Source organism: Ranitomeya imitator, chromosome 2 (assembly GCF_032444005.1).
Source record: "Ranitomeya imitator isolate aRanImi1 chromosome 2, aRanImi1.pri, whole genome shotgun sequence".
Taxonomy (NCBI): domain Eukaryota; kingdom Metazoa; phylum Chordata; class Amphibia; order Anura; family Dendrobatidae; genus Ranitomeya; species Ranitomeya imitator.
Genome location: NC_091283.1, coordinates 735,970,398 through 735,994,364, shown reverse-complemented (window position 1 = coordinate 735,994,364; position 23,967 = coordinate 735,970,398). Strand labels below are relative to the sequence as shown.

Sequence of the window (23,967 nt, the reverse complement as noted above, 5' to 3'; positions counted from 1 at the left end):
CTCACCCCCTCTCTGTTGGTGTCATTCAAGGTTCTGTCTGGGACAACTCATATGGTCCTATGGCTTTCAGTACCATCTATATGCTGATGACACTCAGATCTACCTCTGTGGCCCAGATGTCACCTCACTGCTCTCCACAATCCCAGAGTGTCTATCAGCCATATCCCCCTTCTTCTCCTCTCACTTCCTCAAGCTAAACGTGGACAAATCTGAACTAATTATCTTTCCTCCATCTCGCATATCTTCCTTACCTGATCTATCTATCAAAATAAATGAAATCACACTTTCACCTGTCCCCAAAATCCACTGCCTTGGAGTAACCCTTGACTCTGCCCTGTCCTTTAAACCGCACATCCAAGCTCTCGCCACCTCCTGTCGCCTACAGCTCAAAAATATTTCCAGAATCCGTCCTTTCCTCAACCCTCACTCTACCAAAATGCTCGTGCATGCCTTAATCATCTCCCGCCTCGACTACTGCAACATCCTCCTCTGTGGCCTACCTTTTAACACTCTCGCACCCCTCCAGTCCATCCTTAACTCTGCTGCCGACTAATTAATCTCTCTCCTCGCTACACTCCTGCTTCCCCTCTTTGCAAATCCCTTCACTGGCTCCAAATTTCCAAGCGTATCCAGTTTAACCTACTAACACTGATCTACAAAGCCATCCATAACCTTTCTCCTCCGTATATTTCCAAACTAATCTCTCAATATCTTCCCTCACGTAATCTCCGGTCCTCCCAAGACCTCCTCCTTTCCTCCACACTTATTCGCTCCTCACCCAATCGCCTCAGAGACTTCTCCCGAATACCACCCATCCTCTGGAATTCTGTGCCCCAACACATCCGGTTATCCACTACTTTTGGATCCTTCAAAAGAAACCTGAAAACCCATCTCTTCAAGGAAGCTTACAGCCTGTAATGACCACGCTGCCACCTCAACACCATCAGAGCTACTGCAACCCCCAACCTACTGTCTCCTTCCCCATAATCCTGTAGAATGTAAGCCCGCAAGGGCAGGATCATTTCCCCTCTGTGTCAGTCTGTCATTGTTAGTTTTGTTTATTGTAAGTGATATTTGTATTTTGATGTAACCCCTTCTCATGTACAGCACCATGGAACTAATGGTGCTATATAAATAAATAATAATAATAATAATAAATCTTTACATTTTTTTGTCAACTTATTCTAAAAGTTAAAGGGTTATTCCAATATTCAGAGATGGATGAGGTTGGTTGTCGCACAGTACTGGCAAAAACAAGCACTTTTGCAAGTTACAGTTCTGTTGCCAAGGAGACCGACCACTGCTGTTGTCTGGCTTGTAAACACTGTCCAGCTTCAAAACAGTGTTAATAAAATCAATAGAAAAGAGCTTAGAATGTTTTGCTGTCTAGCAGCGGTGGTTGGGCTCCAAGTCAACAAGCTGGAAATAAGCAATCGCGGTTCTTTATTTTTAAGCCTACAGCTCCCACTGCAGGTGAAATGGCGAATTACATGCTGCCTAGTCACATGAACGTCTAAGCATGGACGTATCTGCTGGAACTGCCCTTATGGAGCCCTTGGTTCAGGCTCCTGGGGCCATAGACAGGACAGATCTTTGTGAGACAATTGCTTAAAATAAATTGTGCATCTATGAACAAAATTTTTAAGGTGCTGAATCAATACAACACACACAAATGATTTTAGGGTAATTTGCTAATCAGGAGACCGTCACAAAGAGTCTCTCGCTGTAGTAAGCACAGCATGTCTGAATTACACAGCAGTCTATCGATATCCTTGGAATCGGTGTAATTCTGCATGTTCCATGTGGCGATGCTGTAGTGGAAGGAAACATTTTGTCACGCCCTAAAGTTTACAGCTGAGGTTTAAATAGTCTAATCTAAGATCATTTTTTGTTAAAGGACTTTCAAGAAGAGTGACAAAGCAGGTAAACCCCTTTAAGGGGAATTGTCAGCACATTTTTACTATTTAATCTAAAAACAGCATAATGCAGGGACAAATACCCTTATCCCTGGGATGTGTCACTTACTGAGCTGCTTCTTCGTAGTTTCAATAAAAACAGAGTTTTATCAGCAGGAGATTATCACTAGAGGCCTAGTTGTCTCCTGCTCTGAATAACCCCAACCCGCAACTGATTAACAGTATTCCAGCAATGTACACAGAGAGCTGCCAATCACTGGTGTGAGAGGGGTTATACACAGCTCAGCAGGGAATACACTGAAAAGCTACACCAAGCAGCCCAGCAAGAGACACATTGCTGGAGTTGGGATCTCTGTCCCTACACCATGCTGCTATCGGATTACATAGAAAAAACCTGGTGACAGGTTCCTTTTAAAGGGTTTGGTCATTTTGTCAGTATTTGATTAAACATGTTGGGGACATGATTTTGTGGCACTTGCTATTATATATCAGCATGACAGGTTCTCGCCCTATACATATTAGTGCTGCCTTCCATTCAGACTGCACAGCCCCTTTGTCCTTACAATGGCTACTGACGGAGGAGCATGTGACCAGACCTGCCCATCCGCCTCCTCCAATTGCAAAACAGCTTTCAGATGAAGAGTTTTCTAATTGGAGGAGACTGGTGGGCAGGTCTGGTCACATGCTCTTCCGTCAGCAGCCGCTCTGGGATGAAGGAGGAGAACCTGTAATACTTATTATTAGGAAGTGTCACAAAACATTTACCAAGGATAAAGTGGCAAAGTACTGGTGAAATGGAATCATGGGAAAGGACCATACAACGCACTTGGCAAATTTTAAAGAACCAAAGTAACAAAAAAATCAGATTGGGTAAATAAATATTTAGGATAACTTTCTAGCTATATCCAAAAGATATATTCCTAGAGAAACAAGTTAAAGGATAAAATCTGCGGCAAAACCCAATAAGTTACCTTTAATGCATCTGGCGTGTCTTCTAAGCAGTACACCTTGAGGTTGTATTCCAGAGATGTGGAGAGAATCGGGGCAAATATGGCCAGCTGGAGCCTCTTTATGGCAGATCTGGAGTACGACTCCCCTACAAAGGCGTAGGTCCCCAACTGGTCTAGTAAGATGTGACAAGACTGGTTTTCAAGCTGACAATAACATGGAGTGTTGAGCGTCTCTTCATTTAACGTCACCACCTCCTGAAAAGAACGTTAATGTGTTTGTTACTTATGTGTACACGGAAGGATTTCTTCTTAAAAAACCTTCAGTTCAGATGGTGAATATAAAAGAAATACAGAAAAAAAATGTTTTTCTTTCCACTGCTGTTTTCCAAATGTGTCACTAGAGGGCGCCATCTGATCCAACCATGGCGGAATACGGAATAAAGGGATCCCATGCTTGTAGGGGAAGCCATCACACACAACCTCTCCGCATCGGTACAAGCAAATTATTGACGGATATCAGATTAATATCAGGCTTCTTAAATAAGCATGTATAGAATATGAAAGTGCTGCTATGGATGGGGCACACACGGAGGATTACAGCACAACTGGTAAAAGGTTAAGGCCTAAATAAATCAATTACACAATGCAACATGGACTAAATTAGCAGCTTACAAAGCCGGGCAGTGATCTCCAGACATGTTCATCAGGTGAGCGCTCGTCTAATAGACTTTTCCAATCTGTAGCTCTCCGGCTGTTTGCACGACCATGATTTCTACCTACGGGGTTCTGTGGGGAGTTTTCTAATAGCTGAAGAGCCAGAGATGTGAGACAGCGAACATAGGCCAAATGATTGAAAATACAGTACTTACACCTCACTGTCCTATTAGAGCTTAATGGGTTGTCTGACAACAAAATATATATTTTTTTAAGGCATCAATGGTTTTAAAATAATGAACCGAGGTGTACTCAATGTAGGATGCTCTGGAGGTCTGTGCCTGTTCTGTAAGCAATGTCTGCTCCGTTCAGATGTTAGAAAGATTGGCTGCAGCGGTCAGGTGACTAGAACAGTGTGTCATGTGAGAAACATCTGATGATGCCCTCTTCTAGGCATCTGATCTGTGACTGGCTGCAGCAGTCCTGTGTGTTCCCGACAGAGAAGACATCACTTCCAGAGTTGGCGCTATCTTCTGGAGTGTCTCCTATGGAATCTGCACGGGCCCTGGAAGGTGAGTAAGCCTCTGTATAATATTATTAAAAAATATGAATTCTTAAAAAAATTATTTGTTGGCCGGACAACCCCTTTCACAGTGGTGGAACCCCTAATGTTAATTTGTTTGCAACTTTTTAGATTAAGAAATACGTAAAGCAGATGACGGACTCCTCAGCGTCATACAGTTGCTCAGCGTGGACAAGTGTCCCACACACCACTGGCGAATGAAAAGACGTTCCTACCTCCCAGTTTCCTTGGTGAGACTGAGTCTTCAGCTGTAAGATCCAGTCTGATGTGGCTGTATCTGCACAATGAGGGATGGTCAGAATGACCGGTCTGCACAGCAGGAGTCCAGTGGGCCCGCAAGTCACTATAGGGCTCAAAACAGTCTGTGTCCCTTCCGAAGGCAGACTACAAATGAAGAATGACCAATCAGACGACTTTTTTTTTACAACTTTAACATTAAAGGGATTGTCAACCACTGGACATCCCCAGCTTAATCAATTCGGGAGCTTAATGAAAACACAAACAGTATATAGTCACCCCCACAGCGGTGCCGTTCCAGCAATGTTGGCTCCGCTGTTCCCAGAGAGTCATGTGATATTGGTGTGTGATGTGCAGGCTGCAGATTATCAATATTCCATCAGGGCGGACATCTGCTCTGATGAAATAGTAATAGAAGCCGCTGATTGGCTGCAGCAGCGCCAACATTGCTGGAATGGCACCGCTGTGGGAGGGGACTATATACTGTTTGCATTTTATGTGAGCAATGATTATCCAGTAGTAGACAATCCGGTAAGTTCTGCAGAATATTATCTTGCCAAGAAGAATTGAATCTCAAAACAAAAACGAGTGCATGCATAGTCATAGTGACTTAAAGGGGGAGAGGGGTAACTTTGGCTGTCTGTGTAATATATGGACAAAAAGGGCAAGAGACATTGCCTGTTAGTGCCTCTAACTAGGGCATCTCCAGTATGATGCTCATATGCATAAATTGTGCATAAAGCATAGGAGTCAGAATGAGACATCCCCTTTAAGAACCAATCCATCCATCTAACTGCATTTATAGACACTAATGTTTCTAGAAACTAGACTGAAGCACATACAGGCCACGGTAACTGTCCCAGACGGACTGCTGGTATATGCAACTTCATGTAAAGCAAGAAACGTCCCGTCTAGAAATCCATGGAAATGTGTGGCAGCGACAGGTTGGATATTAGGGAACATTCATTTATATGTGAAGAAATAGATTTAAAAGATAAAATAAATACTTACACCGTGTTCTCTCTCTTATTAATCATTAAATACATTTCATAGTACTTTCCCTGTGGGATCGCTCCATGTGGAATCAGCAAGCTCACGCCTGTCAAAGAACAAATGCATTTATTCAAAATATCCACAAGGAACAAGCAAAGGAGATGACAGAAAAGGGCAATTCATTGTGAACGCATGGACATTTACAGTTACCATGGACCAATCGACTTGGATGATGTGCAAATTGCCTCTTCAGAGAGGACTAGAACTCTAGCGCCATCTATTGGGAGTTGCAATCCTAAAAGTCAATATCGACCCTTTAAAAGCCTTGCCATAGGACTTAGGATAAAAGCTAAACCAGAATCTCAGTTTCCAGATACGGTACTGCCCCCCTTCAGTGCAAAGTATGAGATCTGATTTGCCTAGGTGAGATCTTATATGCATTGCACAGCCTATAAGTCTCCTCACTCTGACATCCCAGGCCTGGCTTGTCTCTCTGCACAAGGAGAAACGTTACCAATTACATCCCATGATATAGATAAGAATGTTTAGGATAGACACGGTGTACATTTAGTTATAACGCACAGAAATGTCTTAAGACACTCCCAAATGTGAAGCCAAACTCCATACCCAACAGAGTAAGGCCACGTTCTCATTACCATCATTTTGGTACAAATGCAGGCCATGAAAAAGCTAACATGACATAGAAAGCACTATGACCAATGTTATTCAATAAGGCTGCTCGGAGGAGGACTGATTCTGTGCGTGAAATAATCTGCAGTATGAACTAATCTCTAGGATAGATCGGTTGAGTCTTGCTTACTCAAGTCTGTAAGCGTGCAAAAAAAAGCTAAACAAAAACCGGGTACTATTCAGATTGCATATGACGCACTGTATAGATGAAAATGGGACGATTTTTTTATACACTCGTGTGAACTCAGCCTAATGGTAAAGGTTGGTCCACACGAGCATATAAAAAACAGTCTGTTTCATTCAGAAAAGTGGGAGAATTTTTCTTACTTGTCATCCATGTGCTATCCGTTTTTTACAGCAGCAGTTAATAATCATTTACAGGACCATTTACCGTTTCCTATGTGACACAATTGCAATGTATCCATATAAACTGGACTCTGTCTGGCATCCGATTTTTTTTTGCGTACCCATAGACTTGAATGGGTGACTCTCATCCAATTTACGGAAGAAACTCGCGCACGCTGCAATTTTTTTCCCATACAGATTCCGTCATTGAAAAAAATCGCTCATCTGCGCTGCCCCATTGAATAAAAATTGTTGTCCGTGCTTTTCACTTGGACTGAAACCATGGCTGTGTGAACGAGCCCCAATAGTACTATATGCCATGTGCTTTTAAGACCGGCGGAGACTAAAAATACACATCGCCATTGAACAATATGGGTTATGAACATGCCACTGTTAGAAGCAGTAATTGCACATTTTATTCAACACAAGCTCTTTTCAGTGCCAATTATGTTGAAGTTCAATTTACACTAATGCCAATGTGCTGACATTTCTACAGCTTTTAAAGGCCATAATGACACATACGTAAACAAGAAAAACTTCCAGCATACGAGTGAAATTATCATGACAGGTGCCTGTTGGAAAACAATTTATTTTAAACAGGTGCTCCGCACGATATGCATAATAATGCCGGTCTAGAAGCATAAACATGACTGAAAATGCCAACTTACCAGTGTTGGGGAACGTCAATCTACCCCCGAGGCTCCCAAATGTCCCCGTCACACTGTTACTAGAGTCACGTGGCAATGTCAGGAGATGTTGGCTACTGATCGTTTTATTCCTTGCGTTAATGATGTTAGTATCTGATGGGTATGTCCCGATGGGTTTAGGACCAAGCAAGTCATCGTGTATCCCAGGAGAGGTCCCCACTGGGGAAGAATTGAAGACTTTTATCTTTAGATTTGGTAGTGGATCTAACAAAGGAGAGTTGGTCATGGGAATTTTGTCTACAGAGTCTTGTAACGCGTACATATGGCCTCGATATATACCGGCGTTGGCAGTCAAATCTGGCTGCATTGATGGGTGTAATAAATGGGAGTTGTCTGTAAAAATAAAATATTAGGTGTCAGAATTGTGACAATTTTTGGTGTAGTATTTGCTCTTTCATAGGCAATATTGAAAATACAAGATCTCCAGTCTCTAGGTTTGCGGTATTTAGTAATACAAGATACAATGATTGTGCAGAGTAAAATAGGTAACATTATTTTGCCTACATTATGACTTTTATAGCTCTCAAGCGGTATACGTGTAATAGACTTTTATTATTTTTTGTCTCTTTAACCAAGGAGACAAGCAGGATGTATCCATGAAGTCTAGACAAGCTACATGATACTATAAAATACCGGTTGATGACTACACCTCTGTAAATGAAAACATTCCAGAGTTTTAGTTTTACAAACATTTAGTAAACTCTTGAATAACCCAATGCTATAATACTAGTAGTTTAACTTTTAATATAGTGGGACCAATATAGTTTATGCTTACTACTAGATTGGCTATCAACATCAAATCAAAAACATATACAACTATGAGTATATATAAGATTGTTCGACATTGAAATTGCAACAACGGGAAAGAAAAGTTGAGGAATTAGGAAAAGATAGGATGGAGAGATACGTTAAGGATATGCAATAAAAACATGGAAATAATATTTTCAAAGGATCTCAATTTATTCAGTATTGAGTATGAGCATCACGTGCAGGAATCCCCGCACTTCACGCCTTGGCATGTTATCAGTGAGGCTATTGATGGTTGTCTGGGGAATGTCCTGCTACATTGAAAACTCGGGAAAATCATCAAGATCTGCTGCTGGCAGCTCCTTTCCTGATCAATAAGATCACAGATCTTCCCTGGAGATGCTGAAGGCCATGGTAGCATGTTTATACCACACAGGCTGCTCACAACAGCACGAGCAACATATGGCCTGGAATTGTAGTGTTGAAAAATGGTTCCTAATACAATTTGGAAAAATGGCTATTTCCACAATAAAAATCAATGTAACAGTAAGTTGTTAAAGTAACAGGAATTAAAACTAGAGGGGTCTGATAACTGTACATTATGGTGCAACACACCATAATCCCAGAAGTAGGATGGTGTAGGACTCTTCATTTACCTCATGCCACTACTCTCAAAGCCCATCATTATGCAGAACAAGATGGTGAAGATGGCTGGTATGGAGGTTTAGTGAGGAGTTCTGCTTTTTTCTTAGATGCAATGATAGTTGGTGATTGGTCTGGGGGACCAGACGGTTAATGCCATGAAGATGCCTTCAGGGAATTTTACACCGATCCTGTTCCTAGGATTATGGAGTGGAGTGGCATAACGTATGGCAGCTGGACCTTCTAGTAGTCATTCCAGGTATTCTAACAGCTCGATGTTAAATTGATTTGGTGGTGGAATCAATGGTAGATCCATTTTTCCAACAGGACAATGCCAGACTGCATGTTCCACGTGCTACTGTGAGCAGCTTTTATGGCCTAAACATACTATCATGCCCTGTAGTGTCTCCGGACTTGACACCCATCAAGCAGATCTGGGATGTCATTGGTCTGGAATTTGCATAGTGAGCTGCCAGCATCAGATTTTGATGATTTGATGAAGTGCATTCAGTGTAGCAGGACATTCCTCAGACAACCATTATCTAATTGATAACATGCCAAGGCGTGCAAGGGCGAGGATTTCCGAACGTGGTGTTCATTCTTGATACTTCATATAATCAAAATGTCTTGAAAATGGTGTTTCCATTTTTTCACCATTTGCATATCATTAATATGTCTGTCTATCCAACCAACCAGTGATTCCCATAATTCCATGACTTGCAAATTTTTGCAATTTCAATGGTGAAAAGTGTATATTTATACTACAAATATATAAAGTGGAGTGTCTCAGGGAGGTTCAAACAGTAATTACAGAAACATACAGTCAGCAATTACTATTCCCTGCATGGTATATTGAATTTATAAGCTTCATCTGTTTTGTTATTAAGACCATCTGCCAGCGCCTCAGAATATGACAGTTAATGAGCATTCACAGTAGCGGATAGGTAATGGGGTCAAGCATATTAGCCATACCATGCCTAGAAGTCTTGAAGTTCACGGGATGGAAGCCTCCAGTAAGAGCAGCTGAGGAATCTGTGATGTCGGTGTCAAAATCACGGCAGTTGCGCCTGTACACAACTATCCCGACAGCCATGAGGATAATAATGAAGATGAAAATGGCAACGACCAGACCAGCATAGAGAGCAACATCTCCTGTTGAGTCCAACACTATTAAAGAAAAGAAAACAATGCTAAGCAATCTCTTCTCTTAACCACAACTTATTAGATGTACAGTAGAAAAGGAGACTGATATTTTTAACATTTGTGGTACACGATATCAAACTGTGAACAAAATATGTACATGTGTACATAAATTAATTCTGCTTATTCCACAACGTGATTTTATGAGCTCCCTCTGGAACATTTATGGATGTGCAGGACCTTGAACCTCAGCGTTTTGGTCTACTTAGAGATTTTGGAGTTTAAGGGGTTGTTAAGGCCCCTTCACATTTAGCGACGCTGCAGCGATACCGACAACGATCCGGATCGCTGCAGCGTCGCTGTGTGGTCGCTGGAGAGCTGTCACACAGACCGCTCTCCAGCGACCAACGATGCCGGTAACCAGGGTAAACATCGGGTAACTAAGCGCAGGGCCGCGCTTAGTAACCCGATGTTTACCCTGGTTACCATGCTAAAAGTAAAAAAAAACAAAGAGTACATACTTACCTACAGCCGTCTGTCCTCCAGCGCTGCGCTCTGCTTCTCTGCACTCCTCCTGTACTGGCTGGGAGCCGGAAAGCAGAGCGGTGACGTCACCGCTCTGCTTTCCGGCTCACAGACAGTACAGGAGGAGTGCAGAGCACAGCGCTGGAGGACAGACGGCTGTAGGTAAGTATGTACTGTTTGTTTTTTTTTTACTTTTAGCATGGTAACCAGGGTAAACATCGGGTTACTAAGCGCGGCCCTGCGCTTAGTTACCCGATGTTTACCCTGGTTACCAGTGAAGACATCGCTGGATCGGTGTCACACACGCCGATCCAGCGATGTCAGCAGGGAGTCCAGCGACGAAATAAAGTTCTGGACTTTATTCAGCGACCAACGATCTCCCAGCAGGGGCCTGATCGTTGGTCGCTGTCACACATAACGATTTCATTAACGATATCATTGCTACGTCACAAATAGCAACGATATCGTTAACAATATCGTTATGTGTGAAGGTACCTTTAGGTATTGGTCATAATTAAAGGTACCTTCACACATAACGATATTGTTAACGATATCGTTGCTTTTTGTGACGTAGCAACGCGTCTGTCAGCCGGAAAGCAGAGCGGTGACGTCACCGCTCTGCTTTCCGGCCGCTGTGCTCACAGACAGTACAGGAGGAGTGCAGAGCACAGCGCTGGAGGACAGACGGCTGTAGGTAAGTATGTACTGTTTGTTTTTTTTTACTTTTAGGATGGTAACCAGGGTAAACATCGGGTTACTAAGCGCGGCTCTGCGCTTAGTTACCCGATGTTTACCCTGGTTACCGGCATTGTTGGTCGCTGGAGAGCTGTCTGTGTGACAGCTCTCCAGCGACCAAACAGCGACGCTGCAGCGATCCGGATCGTTGTCGGTATCGCTGCAGCGTCGCTAAGTGTGAAGGTACCTTAAATGAAAGTAAAGTATACAACAATCTGCTGTGCAATAACCAAATAAAATCCTAAATTATTAAGACTACTTCTATACCTATAATCCGCATATTATATGTGCAGTGGAATGAAAAAGTGTCCGATTTCTTTTATGTTCTCTAATCTGTCACATCTAAAAAGGAAGTTCAGGTCTTTTATATTGATAGTCTATCCTTTGGATGAGGCATCAATATCTGATCGGCAGGGAAGCGACACCAGGCACCCCTGCCGATTAGCTGTCACAGGTGCTTGTTTCAGATCATCCAACTAATTTTAATACATGATAAAAAAGTAACCACAAAATGCAGCTTTTAAATGATCATTATATTTATTGGAGATAAAAATGTATTCAAAATCTATTGCACAAAAAAGGTATTCTTTGTAGACTTCGTAGACTTCTTTAATTTGGCTGCTTTAAAGGGTTTTCAAGTATGACCTGCCTTTTTTAAGGCTGTCAGAACTTTGACCAGGTCACTCCAAAACCTTGGTTATGTTTTTCTCCAGCCAATCAGAGGTATCCTTTCTTGTGTGCATTAGTAAATCATCTTGCTGCAAAATCTAACTGTTCTTGAACTGTAGGTCACAAACGGACGGGACCTACATTCTCCTTCAGGATTTTCTAATAGCAGAATTCATGGTTATCCCCTATTAGAAAATCGTCATCTTCGGCTGCAGTTTGATACGAAAATGCTTACCGGACACTGGAAGCAGCACAAAACACTATCTAGCTAATGCCGAAATGTGTTTTATTTTTACTTTACTTCCTGTGCCGTTTCCTTGAGAGAGGAGTCTCAAATGTGATGTCACAGTAGGCTGGGGCTGCACTTACTCCCCGCAGCATCTATCGCTCCCTCTTTTAACAGGACTTCATCAGAGGGAGTGCTGTAGTTATACATTAGTTTCTTGCATTGCCGCCCCCTCTGAAGACTTTGTGGATCATGAATGCTATTGAAGGGGTGAGTGCAAGGCCAGTTCTCTGCATCTAATCTCTAGTGTCGCCATATCTTCGAACTGAAAGAAATCATTGGCTGCACTCAAACGAATCGTCATCAGATGGCGGTGCTAGAGGCACTGAGTAATACAAGTGCCACCCTCTGATGACGATTCATTTTGGGGGCGATGCTAGAAGATGTGGGGCGGTGTCGGTGTCATGCACAGCTTCAAAGCTCTGCCCCCAGATGTCTTCTTTCAGATAGAAGCAGACAGCCGGCTCTGTACTCACATCTGCAACAGCATCCATCACTCAGGATCCAGGACGTCTTCAGGCGGGGAGGTGATGCAAGAGTGAATAACTGCAGCCCTGCCCCCTGGTGATGTCCCATTCCAGGAGGGGCAATGAACGCTGTGGGGAGTGAGTTCAGCCCAAGCCTCTTGTGACATCAAGTTTGAAACGCCAAACACAGCGTCACAGGAAGTACAGCAACAACAAAAAAACACATTTAGAGATTAGCTATATAGGGAAAACTGTGCAGCACTGTGTAATAAAGAAAATTACCAAAGTGGGTAGGTGTAAAAATAGTTAGAAAATACATATTAGGTGCCGGACCACTCCTTAAACTCATCAGTCCAGGGAGAATTATCCCTAATGTATTGCTTGTGCCCTTCATGATTGCCATATTTGCCTGTGGACTTTCTTATTGTGGGATTTTGCGCATTGATTTTAAAGGGTATTTTCCTGTTAATTGTTTAATTTATTAAAACAGCATAAAATAAGCAAGTTTGCAATTGATTTTCTTTCCTGTCTGCTAGCATTCTAATGTCAAGATAGCTTTAATCTTACATAGTTTAAAGCAGGTTGCCAAGATGCTGAGCCACTATAATCTGGCCGAGTGTGCGCAGTAGTTACATTCCAGGAGAGGAGTTAACTCCTATGATCCCAATCGACTCTCTCTCTAGCCCATTCATTTCTATACAGTAGTTACAGATCAGCTCCTGACCGGGCTCTTATCAGTCCGGCATAACCACAATTCCCTGGTCTCCCCACCATCAGTTTTCAGTGTATTTCTACAAACCATTTTCCTGAGCTTGTTCAAAAGCGTAATCTCCATACAAAAATATAGTGATAACAGCGCTGACTTCAGAAAAATGACAACAGCAGAACGAATGGTCACATAAAGTAGTGTGCCCGCCCCCCTAGCAACCAGGAAGTAAGGGACCTGCAAAGCTATGAGATGCTTAACACACAACTTGAGAATGACCCTTCAACGTGGGCAAGTGAGGCCTGTAGTTATTTAAATGCTCAGATGGGTTCTTTTGTGATCTCCTGCATGTGTATTTCATGTTCTCTTGAAGAAGTTTTGGTAAGCCAGCAACTTCTTGGAAAGTTCACCAGTAGGGTTGAGCGAAACGGATCGTTCATTTTCAGAAGTCGCCGACTTTTGGCAAAGTCGGGTTTCATGAAACCCGACCCGATCCCTGTGTGGGGTCGGCCATGCGGTACGCGACTTTCGCGCCAAAGTCGCGTTTCGTATGACGCGCTTGGCGCCATTTTTTTCAGCCAATGAAGGGGCGTGGGCAGAGTGATGACATAGGCGTCCACGCCCCTAAGACCTATCGCCATGTTGTCGCTTGTGCGCTGTAGCGATTTGCAATGTGTAACACCAGCTTTTCAGTTCAGGGACGGACGGGAGAGGGAGAGGGAGAGGGAGAGGGAGAGAGAGAGAGAGAGAGAGAGAGAGAGGAAAAAAAAAAAAAAAATCCCATTGGCTTTGCATTGGGTTTCGTGTTTCGGTCGATCCTCGACTTTTCGCCATAATCGGCCGATTTCACTCGACTCGACTTTTGAGATAGTCGGGTTTCGCGAAACCCGGCTCGACCCTAAAAAAGTCAAGGTCGCTCAACCCTATTCACCAGTGTTCCAGTGGCTATAAGTGTAGTTTACTTGAGTCTCGGAGCCATGTGTCATAACTGTCACACAGCCGCGTCACATGCAGCTGCGGCGCCGATCAGTTGATCGGCCGGCGTGATCCAGGAAGCCGGTATTTCCTCTGCAGCTTATTCGGAGAGCTCATCTCTAATCATGTATCTATTAGGTTACCACTGTTATACCAAAAAGTAGTTTGAGGATCTGAAACATTCAAGTGTTACAGATAAGCAAAAAAATATAGAAGAAACCGTGAAGGTGCAAATACCCCCCCTCCCCCCAGCATTGTCATTGTTCTTAAAATTTTTGTATATTATCCATTATTTCAAAACAATTCAGTTCTAATACAGGATAGAGACACAGGCAATCCATCATATGTAGAAGCCATCATATAGTGTCTTTCACAATATTTTCACTTAAAACATAAGACAACGGGTGTTTGTTGGGAATGCAGTTAAGGACAATCGTTCCTTCGGTAAGTAATCTGACATATAATCTGACTCGTGTCTTGCTTTCTTCAGTGAGACAAATTGCTGTACATTTCAATCACTTACTAGATCGAAATGGCAGCAGAGACTTATTCCATCGGCAATGCAGGTGAACTTTTTATTGTACATATGTTTATTGTACCATTTCCAAACCTCACTATCCTAGAGCAATGTATAATTGTATTAAATAATTTATACATGCGATTTAAATATTTTATGAAGTACTTTTAATTAATTGTTTCTTCGCAGACCCTGTTTATACAGCAATTTCATATAATGTTTGTAATAAACTGTGTACGGCGGGAAAGATGACGGGTAATTTACATCATCCTGACAATGCAGTAACTAGTTTCATACCCCAAAAGTTACATTTTTTTTTTGCTGATGATGCAATACTCGGCATGCAAGCTGCATTATGTTCATTAAACATAATGAACATGCAAAAGGATAATGTGATGTAAATTAAACTTGCCCCTTTACAATAATAGAGATGGCGATTTTTCGGAGGAAATGCAATATTTTTATAGCAGATGTTACTCATTGGAGAGCCCTTAATGTAAAACTGTCAGTGATTAGGCCATGATATAGTGTTGTTGGAAAACATTACCTTTAAGTTGTAATTTTGTAGTATACTATTGGAGGTGGTGACCGCCCCCACATTTGGCTGTGCACTCCTTCCATCAGACTAAGGGTACGTGTCCACGTTCAGGATGGCCGGCGGTTTGGACGGAGCGGCAAAATCGCTCCGCCCCCTTCTGGGGACACGATGTTGCCGGATGTGTTCATTGCACACATCCGGTATCATCGCACCCCACACATAGGGCCCTGGGTTATACCTTGCGGCGGCACAGCGTCGCCGCAAGGTAAACGGACATGCTACGATCTAAAAAGACGCGCCGCATGTCCGGAATCGCAGGGCCGCCAGGTGCGTGTTACCACGCATAGTGGAGACGGGATTTCATGAAATCCCCTCCACTATGCTGTAACATCTGGACGCTGCGTGTTTGACGCTGCGTCTCTATGCAGCGTCAAACACGCAGCGTTTCCTGAATGTGGAAACATACCCTAAGGCTGTTTTTACTTAGTGCTGGATCCTATCTGCCTTTTAAATTTGTAGGCAAGAGAGGCATATTTGATAAATATTAGGTTTAGGGACCCATCAAAGAAAAGTAAACCTTGTCGTGGCTGATGGACTCTAATGAATTGGCCAATGTATGTTTTAAGTATATTCTATATAGCAGTAATACAGTCCCAATTTTAAATATTCAATGGTGCATACATCTTTGACCCATTTAAGTCCAATGGATGGAGTGAGCATACAGAGAGCTGTCAATCCCTGAGCAGGACCGCCCAATAGACTCTTAAACAGCAATTTAAATAAATGAAAAGTTGCAGTAAAAATATTGTAATGTGCTAGCACTTTCTCCTGAGTATCATGCAACCTATACCTACATAGAGCAGCATGATCATCATGAAAGCTTTCCTTTACTGCTGCCTAAAGAATGTTTATAGTCGCTCAATGGACTAGACATTTTACTGCGTATTATTACACAAAGCACAAAAATGCGGCACCAGCAGCTCTGCAGAATTGTTCTGGAGGAGTAAGGCTATGTGACTTTGTTATTTTTCAGGCTATAGATGTGGCAGGTTTTACACAACAACATTTCAGAGATAGCAGCTGGTCACTAGCGCTAATGTCTGGAAAGTGAATTGAAATGACTGTCATTTGCTACAGCTCATCATGATATCCTGTGCGATGGGTAGTTTTACAGAGGACTGCAGGAATCCTAAAATGGGACTGCATCACTAGGCATCGGCTATTGAGAGGAAATAACTGGCCGGCTTATTCTATCGCACTACATTTGCTCCTCTGGTTCCTACAGCCTTGTTGAGCGCACTCTGATGAATATTGTTTTTCAGAACAAAATAACTGCTTCCACTTGTGTCGTTGTGACAGATATCCCGGCGGAAAGCGTAATATCACATGACCCCAAATGTGGTGGATTCAATGAAGCCAAAGTGATTAGTGATGAGCGAATATACTCGTTACTCAAGATTTCTCGAGCATGCGCGGCGGTCCTCAAAGTATTTTTTAGTGCTCGGAGATTTAGTTTTTCTTGCTGCAGCTGAATGATTTACAGTATATCTGTTAGCCAGCATAAGTACATGTGGGGGTTGCCTGGTTGCTAGGGAATTCCCACATGTACTTACGCTGGCTAACAAATGTATATCATTCAGCTGCGGCAAGAAAAACGAAATCTCCGAGCACTAAAAAATACTCGGAGGACCCTCGAGCATGCTCGGGAAATCTCGAGTAACGAGTATAATCGCTCATCACTAAAAGTGATCAATCATGCAAAACAGGCAAAGCAAAATAAACAGGATGAGCAAAAAATGAAAGTGATGAAATGAAACTTACAATGACTTTTAGGCTCACCTAACACTCTCTTGTCTGTTAGGAACAAAAAACAAACAAAATGAAATTAGTGTTCATGGTAAGATGGAGCAATGACAATGGAAATAACGAGAAATTAGACAATTACAGTAAAAATGGACAAGATGATGGAATATCAAGAACGAATGTGGTCTAAGGGGTAACATTTCCCCTTGTGGAGAGTAACATACCAACTCTGGCATGCCAAGGTAAGAAGGCTTATTCGTCGTGCAATGCTACTCTGGGAAATTTTATATGTAAATTGCCTCTTCAGAGGATTTGAACTCTATAGCGCCACGTGTTGGAAGTAGCGATCCTACAAGTCATAATCAACCCTTTAACGAGTCATGCAATATGACTTAGGATAAAAGCCAAATTAGAATCTCAATTTGATTAGAATGTGAAACGATGCAAAAACTAAGGCAACATCCCAATAAGTCTTATATTCGCAGATGAAACGGGCAAAAGTGGAATCATTATCTTTATAGTCAATAAGACATTGTATAAACTGATTATAAATTGTCTTAATGTATAGAATGGGTCATATGATTATTTATAGGACTGAAATTTGACAGCTTACAAAATATTGGGGTATATATTGAAAGTATAGATAAGAGCTCACAACACCCGCCAAATAATACACATGATGATTATTATTTGTGGAGCACTTACTCTGCATACACATGCCATCCGTGCAGTTTTTGGAGTCCAGCAGCATCCCACTACAGTCTTTCCCCCCATTCTTAGGTGTAGGTGCGTTACATTCTCTGCTCCTCCAATGAGTGCACTCAGTGCTGCAGGCTGACCACTTGCTCCACTCAGTCCATCCTCCGTCAACTGCAAACCATGCCATAGCAAAATATATCAATAACTAAGTGTGCAAAAACGTATTCATAATCTGCATGCATTTCGTATCTATATATGTGGATTGCCATGTCACTATTACCTGGGCACATAGTGGTACAAGCTAATTTCTGGAATGGTTGACCGTCACAAAAAGCTCCACCATTTAAAGGGGTTGGATTTGTGCACAATCTTGTCCTCTTTTGTGTACCTCGTCCACAGGGGTTGTTGCATGGAGACCACTCTGACCAGGATGACCATCCTCCATTCACTAACATAAAAAAAATCAGCTTTAACAGCAGCCATTTGTAAATCCAATTTAAGAGATGTAGAGAGCTGCACAGTAGATTGATGGCTTATGAAACATATCAACGCTGATAACACACAGAGGAGAACTCAGCAGAGAAAAATAATAGTCGTCTTAACTAATGACTTGAAAATATTTATAACCATCTGGTAAGCCAAGGTCCAGTCTAGAAACATCTCTGCTACCCACCGTTGGCTGGGTAAAGTTGGCAAACAAAGCCTAATAACAGGTGCTATGGTTATTTAATTATAAGCAGATGTAATTAATTTACTACTTGGAGAGATGCAAAGTGGTCTTTAGTTCTCTTTCCGCAGACATCTGCTACTTGAATTGCAAGCTTTTCTGTGCAGAAACATTAGCCATCAGTCAAATTATTATGATTTCCTTGGATAAAAAGTATGTCTCTTGTCCCTAATGAACGCCATTCATTTCCGCCTTGTCTCCTGTATTCTTCTGATTAATTTAACTATTACTGTTGTGGTTATTCATTTATTCACATATCTGTTTTTGAGTCTGCAGCTCTAATGCTGTCCCTACAGCTAAAGCCTGCTGCAAACATCAGTGCAAATCCATCATTCCTACACGTAATGACCAATACAAATGCCACGAAAGTTGCAGGATAAACTTCTGCTCCAGTCAAATTGTGTATCGACTTTTCTCAAGTAAAGTGAGGCGTTGTCACAAAAAGCTTGATCATGTGCTCAATTGAGCAACCAAATATGAAATAGTTGCCCTGATTATTAAGGTCGATATACGCCGAATAATTATCGTGAACGGTACACGTAACTTTCGGAGCATTTATCACGCGGGATTCGCTACGCCCCATCCATGCTACGCTCAGTTACTGACCAGTCAGAAAGTTTTCGTTCAATTTTAAGTTGCGCTAAAAATTTGCCAGTTTTCAAAGTGGTTTACACCACTTTGATGAACCCGATTCTTTGAGAACTTTCTTACATCTGTGTAAGATCAAGAAGTTGCGGAGTATTTCTGGTAACTAATGTACCATTAATGCACTTTGTGAAACGCAATGTGGAACATAATGTCAACCATCACTTCATACATGTAAAAAACAAACATCGTCATATATTACTATTCTAAAACAAGTAGACTTTAGGAGATATGGCTCAGTAAAGGTCCTTGGGATGCTTACATGTATTTGTAAAAATATATTGTATACAGCCTTTACGATCACTAAAATAAAAGTTACTATATTGTCCAGCAATAAGTGTTGTCAATAATGTTTTTTTTCCTTCCAGCAAATTCACCTAAAGCACTGCAGATACTTATCTGCTAAGGAAATAGCCCAACAATGGCAGCTTGTTTTGGGTAATTGTTATATAAAATGAAACTGACTGCAGTTTTCAAGATTACAGACAAGGTGTATTTCTGTGGCAGACATTTACAGATATTTATTAAGACATAAACCCCGGTTATACTGGAAACTAATCTGCTTAATATGTCGTGCCTACTGATAATCCTATATAAACCCGCTCACCATTACACCACTCTTCTGTAGAATATTCTATATAAGCTTTATCATTAGAATTCTCTTTCCGCTTCCCCTTCCAATTTTTCCTGTTTTGTAAAGTGCTAGTTTATGATATGTGGAGGTCCAACCTCAGTTTCTACAATCGATCCTACAAATAAAGGGATTGCAGTGCAGGTTTAGCGATGAGTCGGCTGCACAGGTATATGGCCGAGAGGGCTGCTATGCAAGGGAAAAATATAAGGATATGCAGCACTCTCTCCTGTCTATTCTCAGGATTGTTGGGGGTCAGACCCCCACTGGTCTGGAAGTGATTGCATGCCCTAACAACATGTAATGACGCTATTAGATAATAAAACAAATATGGTGATGCACATTAATTTGCCCCGTAGATGCACATGGATGAGCAGAGGGGCATATTGTGTGTCCAATTTAATAGAAAATGTCCCGGCTAGGGGAAACCGATAGAAGGGCAATTATTTATTAATTCAACTCCAAGCTGTGCTCATCATTCTCCTTCAGTAAGAATCACACTGTATGGGATGTAAGGGATGTATGAGTAACTAGGGAACTCAAAAGTGCAATAGGATTTCATTAGACTAGATGACCACTGGTATAGGTAAGAAGGTTATGCTCACCAGGTCCGTTGTGTGAGACAGAACACAAAGTGCATGTAGAGCGACTGCTGCAGCCCCACGGGTCGAAACAACCAATAATGGTCAATAGAGGAAGGATAGGTGGGATATTCTGCACTATTGGTGAAGGTCCGAAAAAAAATTTCAGAACCAGATAAAACGCAGACCTGGTTTTATTTTCAATGCTTTTCAAAGTCATCCGACTTCTTCATCAGGAAAAAAACAGGACAGAACCAGTACAGAATTCCCACCAATCCTTCCTCTATTCACTGTATTTGATGTAGCAAACAAGGATCTAAAGGTGGACATGTCTTATCAAGTGACACTGGGTTTCCATACATGAATTGTGTCTGGACAGTTGTCTAATGCCTGGGCCAGACAAAACTGATGGTAAAGTTCCTGCCTGACTTCCTTTAGCCAGGATAAAAGATGGCTGCATGCAATGTTTCTTTTTGATGTAGTCAAGGACCAATTCTCCACAAGAACAAGTGCTGGGTGACTTAACGGTCTCAGGTGGCTTCAGTATCTCTCTGATTTTATTACACCATGGCGGAGGGAAAAAACACTGGGCAGCCAAATAAATAGAAATCAGGCCTTAGAGACGTCCGACTGTGAATGGTGGCCAATTTGTACATGGAAATCTCTTTACAATGTTGTGCCATCAAGAGATGCTATTAGGATGCTTTACCTTCCAAATATATTCTTCATTAACATCTGTACATAATATACATGAATATTTTCATAAGTGTAGTACTACCCCATCTTACCTAACTGTGTGCTTCACAAATTCAGTAGAATGGGTGCAAATATGAATATAACTGTAGAATAACATTTTAATTGATTTAATAAATAACGTGAAAATTAATTCCTACAAGTAGATGTAATCTTTACTATACACAACCACAATGACATTACTGCTGGGATTTTTCCCAGTACGTACCATAAACTATGAGAGTTGCAGTGGTACTCCGCCGCTTAGCAACAATATTCTTAGCAACACAGGTGTAGTTGGCAGTATCTGAAAGCCGAGCTTGCTTAATTATGAGGTTGTGGTCAATTGTTATGAGGAAATTAGTGTCTTGCGTAGGGTCAATAATGTCTTCATTTCTTAGCCACTCCACCTAGTGAGTGAGAAGGGGAGGGGTGAGAAGATAAGAGATGGCGACATCCAAAGGACATATCATTAAAAAATGATCAACTTTCTGACCTCAGGAGCAACAACAATTAGTCTTCTTTGAACCAGAATGGCAAGAAGATTATAACAAATGCCTGAATACGTTACATTTCACAAAGCCATCCACATTAAACCGCTCTGGAAGCACCTCTGATCAGAGAAGCTAAACATGATGATGTTGTGAGCAATAACACTAAAAACATAAAGCTGCCTCAGAGATGGATATTCATGGGGATAATGGCTATCTGCAACCAGAAAATGATGAAATAGGTAGAACGTGAAGCCAGAGTCACTAAGCCTCAGCAAGGGTAACCTTAGACTCTTGGGCAGACATACCGGCCACTGTGGGGGAAATTCTGCAGTACATGGCAGCTAATCACATGGAATAAAAGGAACCTATAACATTGTACACGGTCCGATCTGTGGACAGTACAGTATACAGGAGGAGAAGCTGAGCAGAAGGTTATACATGTTTGTAGAAGACTCACTAGCGTTTCATTCATTGCTATCTTTGATGTATGTACGAGTCTACTCAGCTGTCGTCTCTGCATACATAGTCATACAAGGAAGACTGTCAATCACTTGTAAGACTGCCCACTTAAATCATATCCATACAAAAACCAGGAATATCAATTAAATAAATCAAGGTTTGATGAACCTTTTCCCACAATATTGTCTATCAATCTGATCAGCTCTACTCTATAACATCCTGTTTGTATATAATATATCATTTTAAACATGATAGGTTACCTTTAAAGCTCCACTCCAGGTTTTTTTTTTAATTGCACAGCTGGAGTGGTGCTTGAAATGTAATTCCCCTCAACTCTGTCTCATACTCATCTGCCGCCACCTTCATCGTTTTCCAGTGTCGGTCTCCAGGAAAAAGTGACTTGCTGGCAGCTCCAGTGTTTCATAGAGAGGCACAGTGGTCACTTTTCAACACAAGTCTATGAGAGCCTCCTTCTGGCCTCATTCTGGCTCTCATAGACTTACATCGAAAGCCTGTGGTGTAGCTTCCTACTTCCGACCAGTCAGAAGCTGTGCTCACAAAACTGCACTGCGGAACCGGAGAGGTGCCAAAAAACAATGAAGGCGCCGGACGGTGAGTACATGACTGGGGCAGGGAGCTTAGATTTAAAGCACCACTCCAGTGCTGAAAACCTTCCCGTTGGAGTGGCGCTTTGAGCACATATTTACAGGGTGGAGTTTCCCGCAGATTCTTTCATCTGTGGATCATATTCAGATTCGTGCCATGATTTCCTCTGCAAATACACATCATATTTTTCAACTGAAAGTAATTCCACCATGTGAAATGAAGTTAAATGCATGGAAGGACTGGATTCACTTGAGTGGCTTCCATTTGGGAAGGGGGGCCTGAGGCAAGGACACCTCCTATGATGCTTATCCATGTCTAATAGACATCCATATTTCACTCTTTTAATTCATTAGGCCTACAATCTAATTTCCCCATCAGTATGTCTTTGCTATACTTACTCAGTATATATCCTGACTTCTTAAAAAATATACAATTTAGACATTTAATCTAATGGTAGAAGGACATCCATTACTGTCATCATACTGAACAGAAGAGGTCTGGCGCTACAGCCAAAGTTTGTCAAATATTAGGAAAAGAACAGGTGTGGAGGTTAAGGGTGTTATTAGTTGTCACATTAACAAATCCGAGACTCCACATAAACAAATCTGCTAAAAAGTAAAACCTGGCTCCCTTAATGTGGATGCATCCATTACAGCACTAATGCATCCGCGAGGAAGGGACTAATTTATCTCCCTCCTTCTCTTCTCTGAAATCTACCTGCCAAAGCTTTGTATGAGTTAGCCCCTGCTGGATACTAAAGCTGTCACGACTATTTCTGGTGTGGCTGTTTTCGGTCCGACAGCTGAACATATTTTTCCTATAGGAGATAATCAGTCTTAACTAAGAGCAAATTATCAGTCAGAAGATTTAGAAACACTATCAGGCTTAGATTTTCCTATCTATCTTAGCCGTCTGGGCACAAGATACCGATGACTTTTCCATAGGGAATGTCATCATCAGTGAGGATTCGACACACTGTACACCCGCCAATAAGCTATTATAAGGTCCAGCAGCGGCCGAATGTGCAGTGTATGAGATTTAAATGAGCTTATAACAGCTGATTGGTGGGGTGCCAGGTGTTGGACGCTCACTGATCTGATCTTGATGATCTATTATAAGGATAGGTCATCAGTTGCTTGTGTCTGGACAACCCTTTAAACCTGATGACATTCTGTACCTAGCATACAAGTGCATGATTTTCCAGGCAATCCAAAAATCAAGGAATGGTCTCCAACTATAGAGGTCAAGAACACTGGCTGGGATCGTGTAATTATAGCTACATGCCATTACAATTGATCAAAATCATACAAAACTGCAGCATGTAACCCAAAGGCAGACTTGCCTCAGCAGGTGGGATACCCTCCGGGGGACGGCACTGAAGTAATACTTCTTGTTCCAACGGTACTTCTTTACCTAGAGGTTCTTGGTCAAAATTCTTCCTTAAGTCTGACAACACAAAATAAAAAAGTACATTAAACAATAAAACAATAACAAAGATAATGTGAAGACAAATATAAATTTTCCTTTGAGAGAATATCACAATATACATTTCTGTTTGTCATCAGTAG

General features: G+C 41.8%; 1 protein-coding gene across 2 annotated transcripts in view; it reads right to left on the bottom strand.

Annotated features, from left to right (window-relative positions):
• Positions 1–23,967, bottom strand: part of UNC5B (unc-5 netrin receptor B) — a 238,916-nt gene that overhangs the window by 14,970 nt on the left and 199,979 nt on the right. Inside the window, exons 4-13 of one of the 2 annotated variants that reach the window (XM_069753209.1) lie at positions 23,742–23,845; positions 21,070–21,250; positions 17,805–17,972; positions 17,531–17,695; positions 16,844–16,876; positions 9,437–9,631; positions 7,037–7,408; positions 5,352–5,439; positions 4,319–4,487; positions 2,888–3,121 (exon numbers count right to left, since the gene is read on the bottom strand). In XM_069753209.1, coding sequence (XP_069609310.1) covers positions 2,888–3,121; positions 4,319–4,487; positions 5,352–5,439; positions 7,037–7,408; positions 9,437–9,631; positions 16,844–16,876; positions 17,531–17,695; positions 17,805–17,972; positions 21,070–21,250; positions 23,742–23,845 — 1,709 coding nt within the window. The remainder of the gene's footprint in view (positions 1–2,887; positions 3,122–4,318; positions 4,488–5,351; positions 5,440–7,036; positions 7,409–9,436; positions 9,632–16,843; positions 16,877–17,530; positions 17,696–17,804; positions 17,973–21,069; positions 21,251–23,741; positions 23,846–23,967) is intronic. The other variant, XM_069753210.1, reaches the window with a different exon arrangement.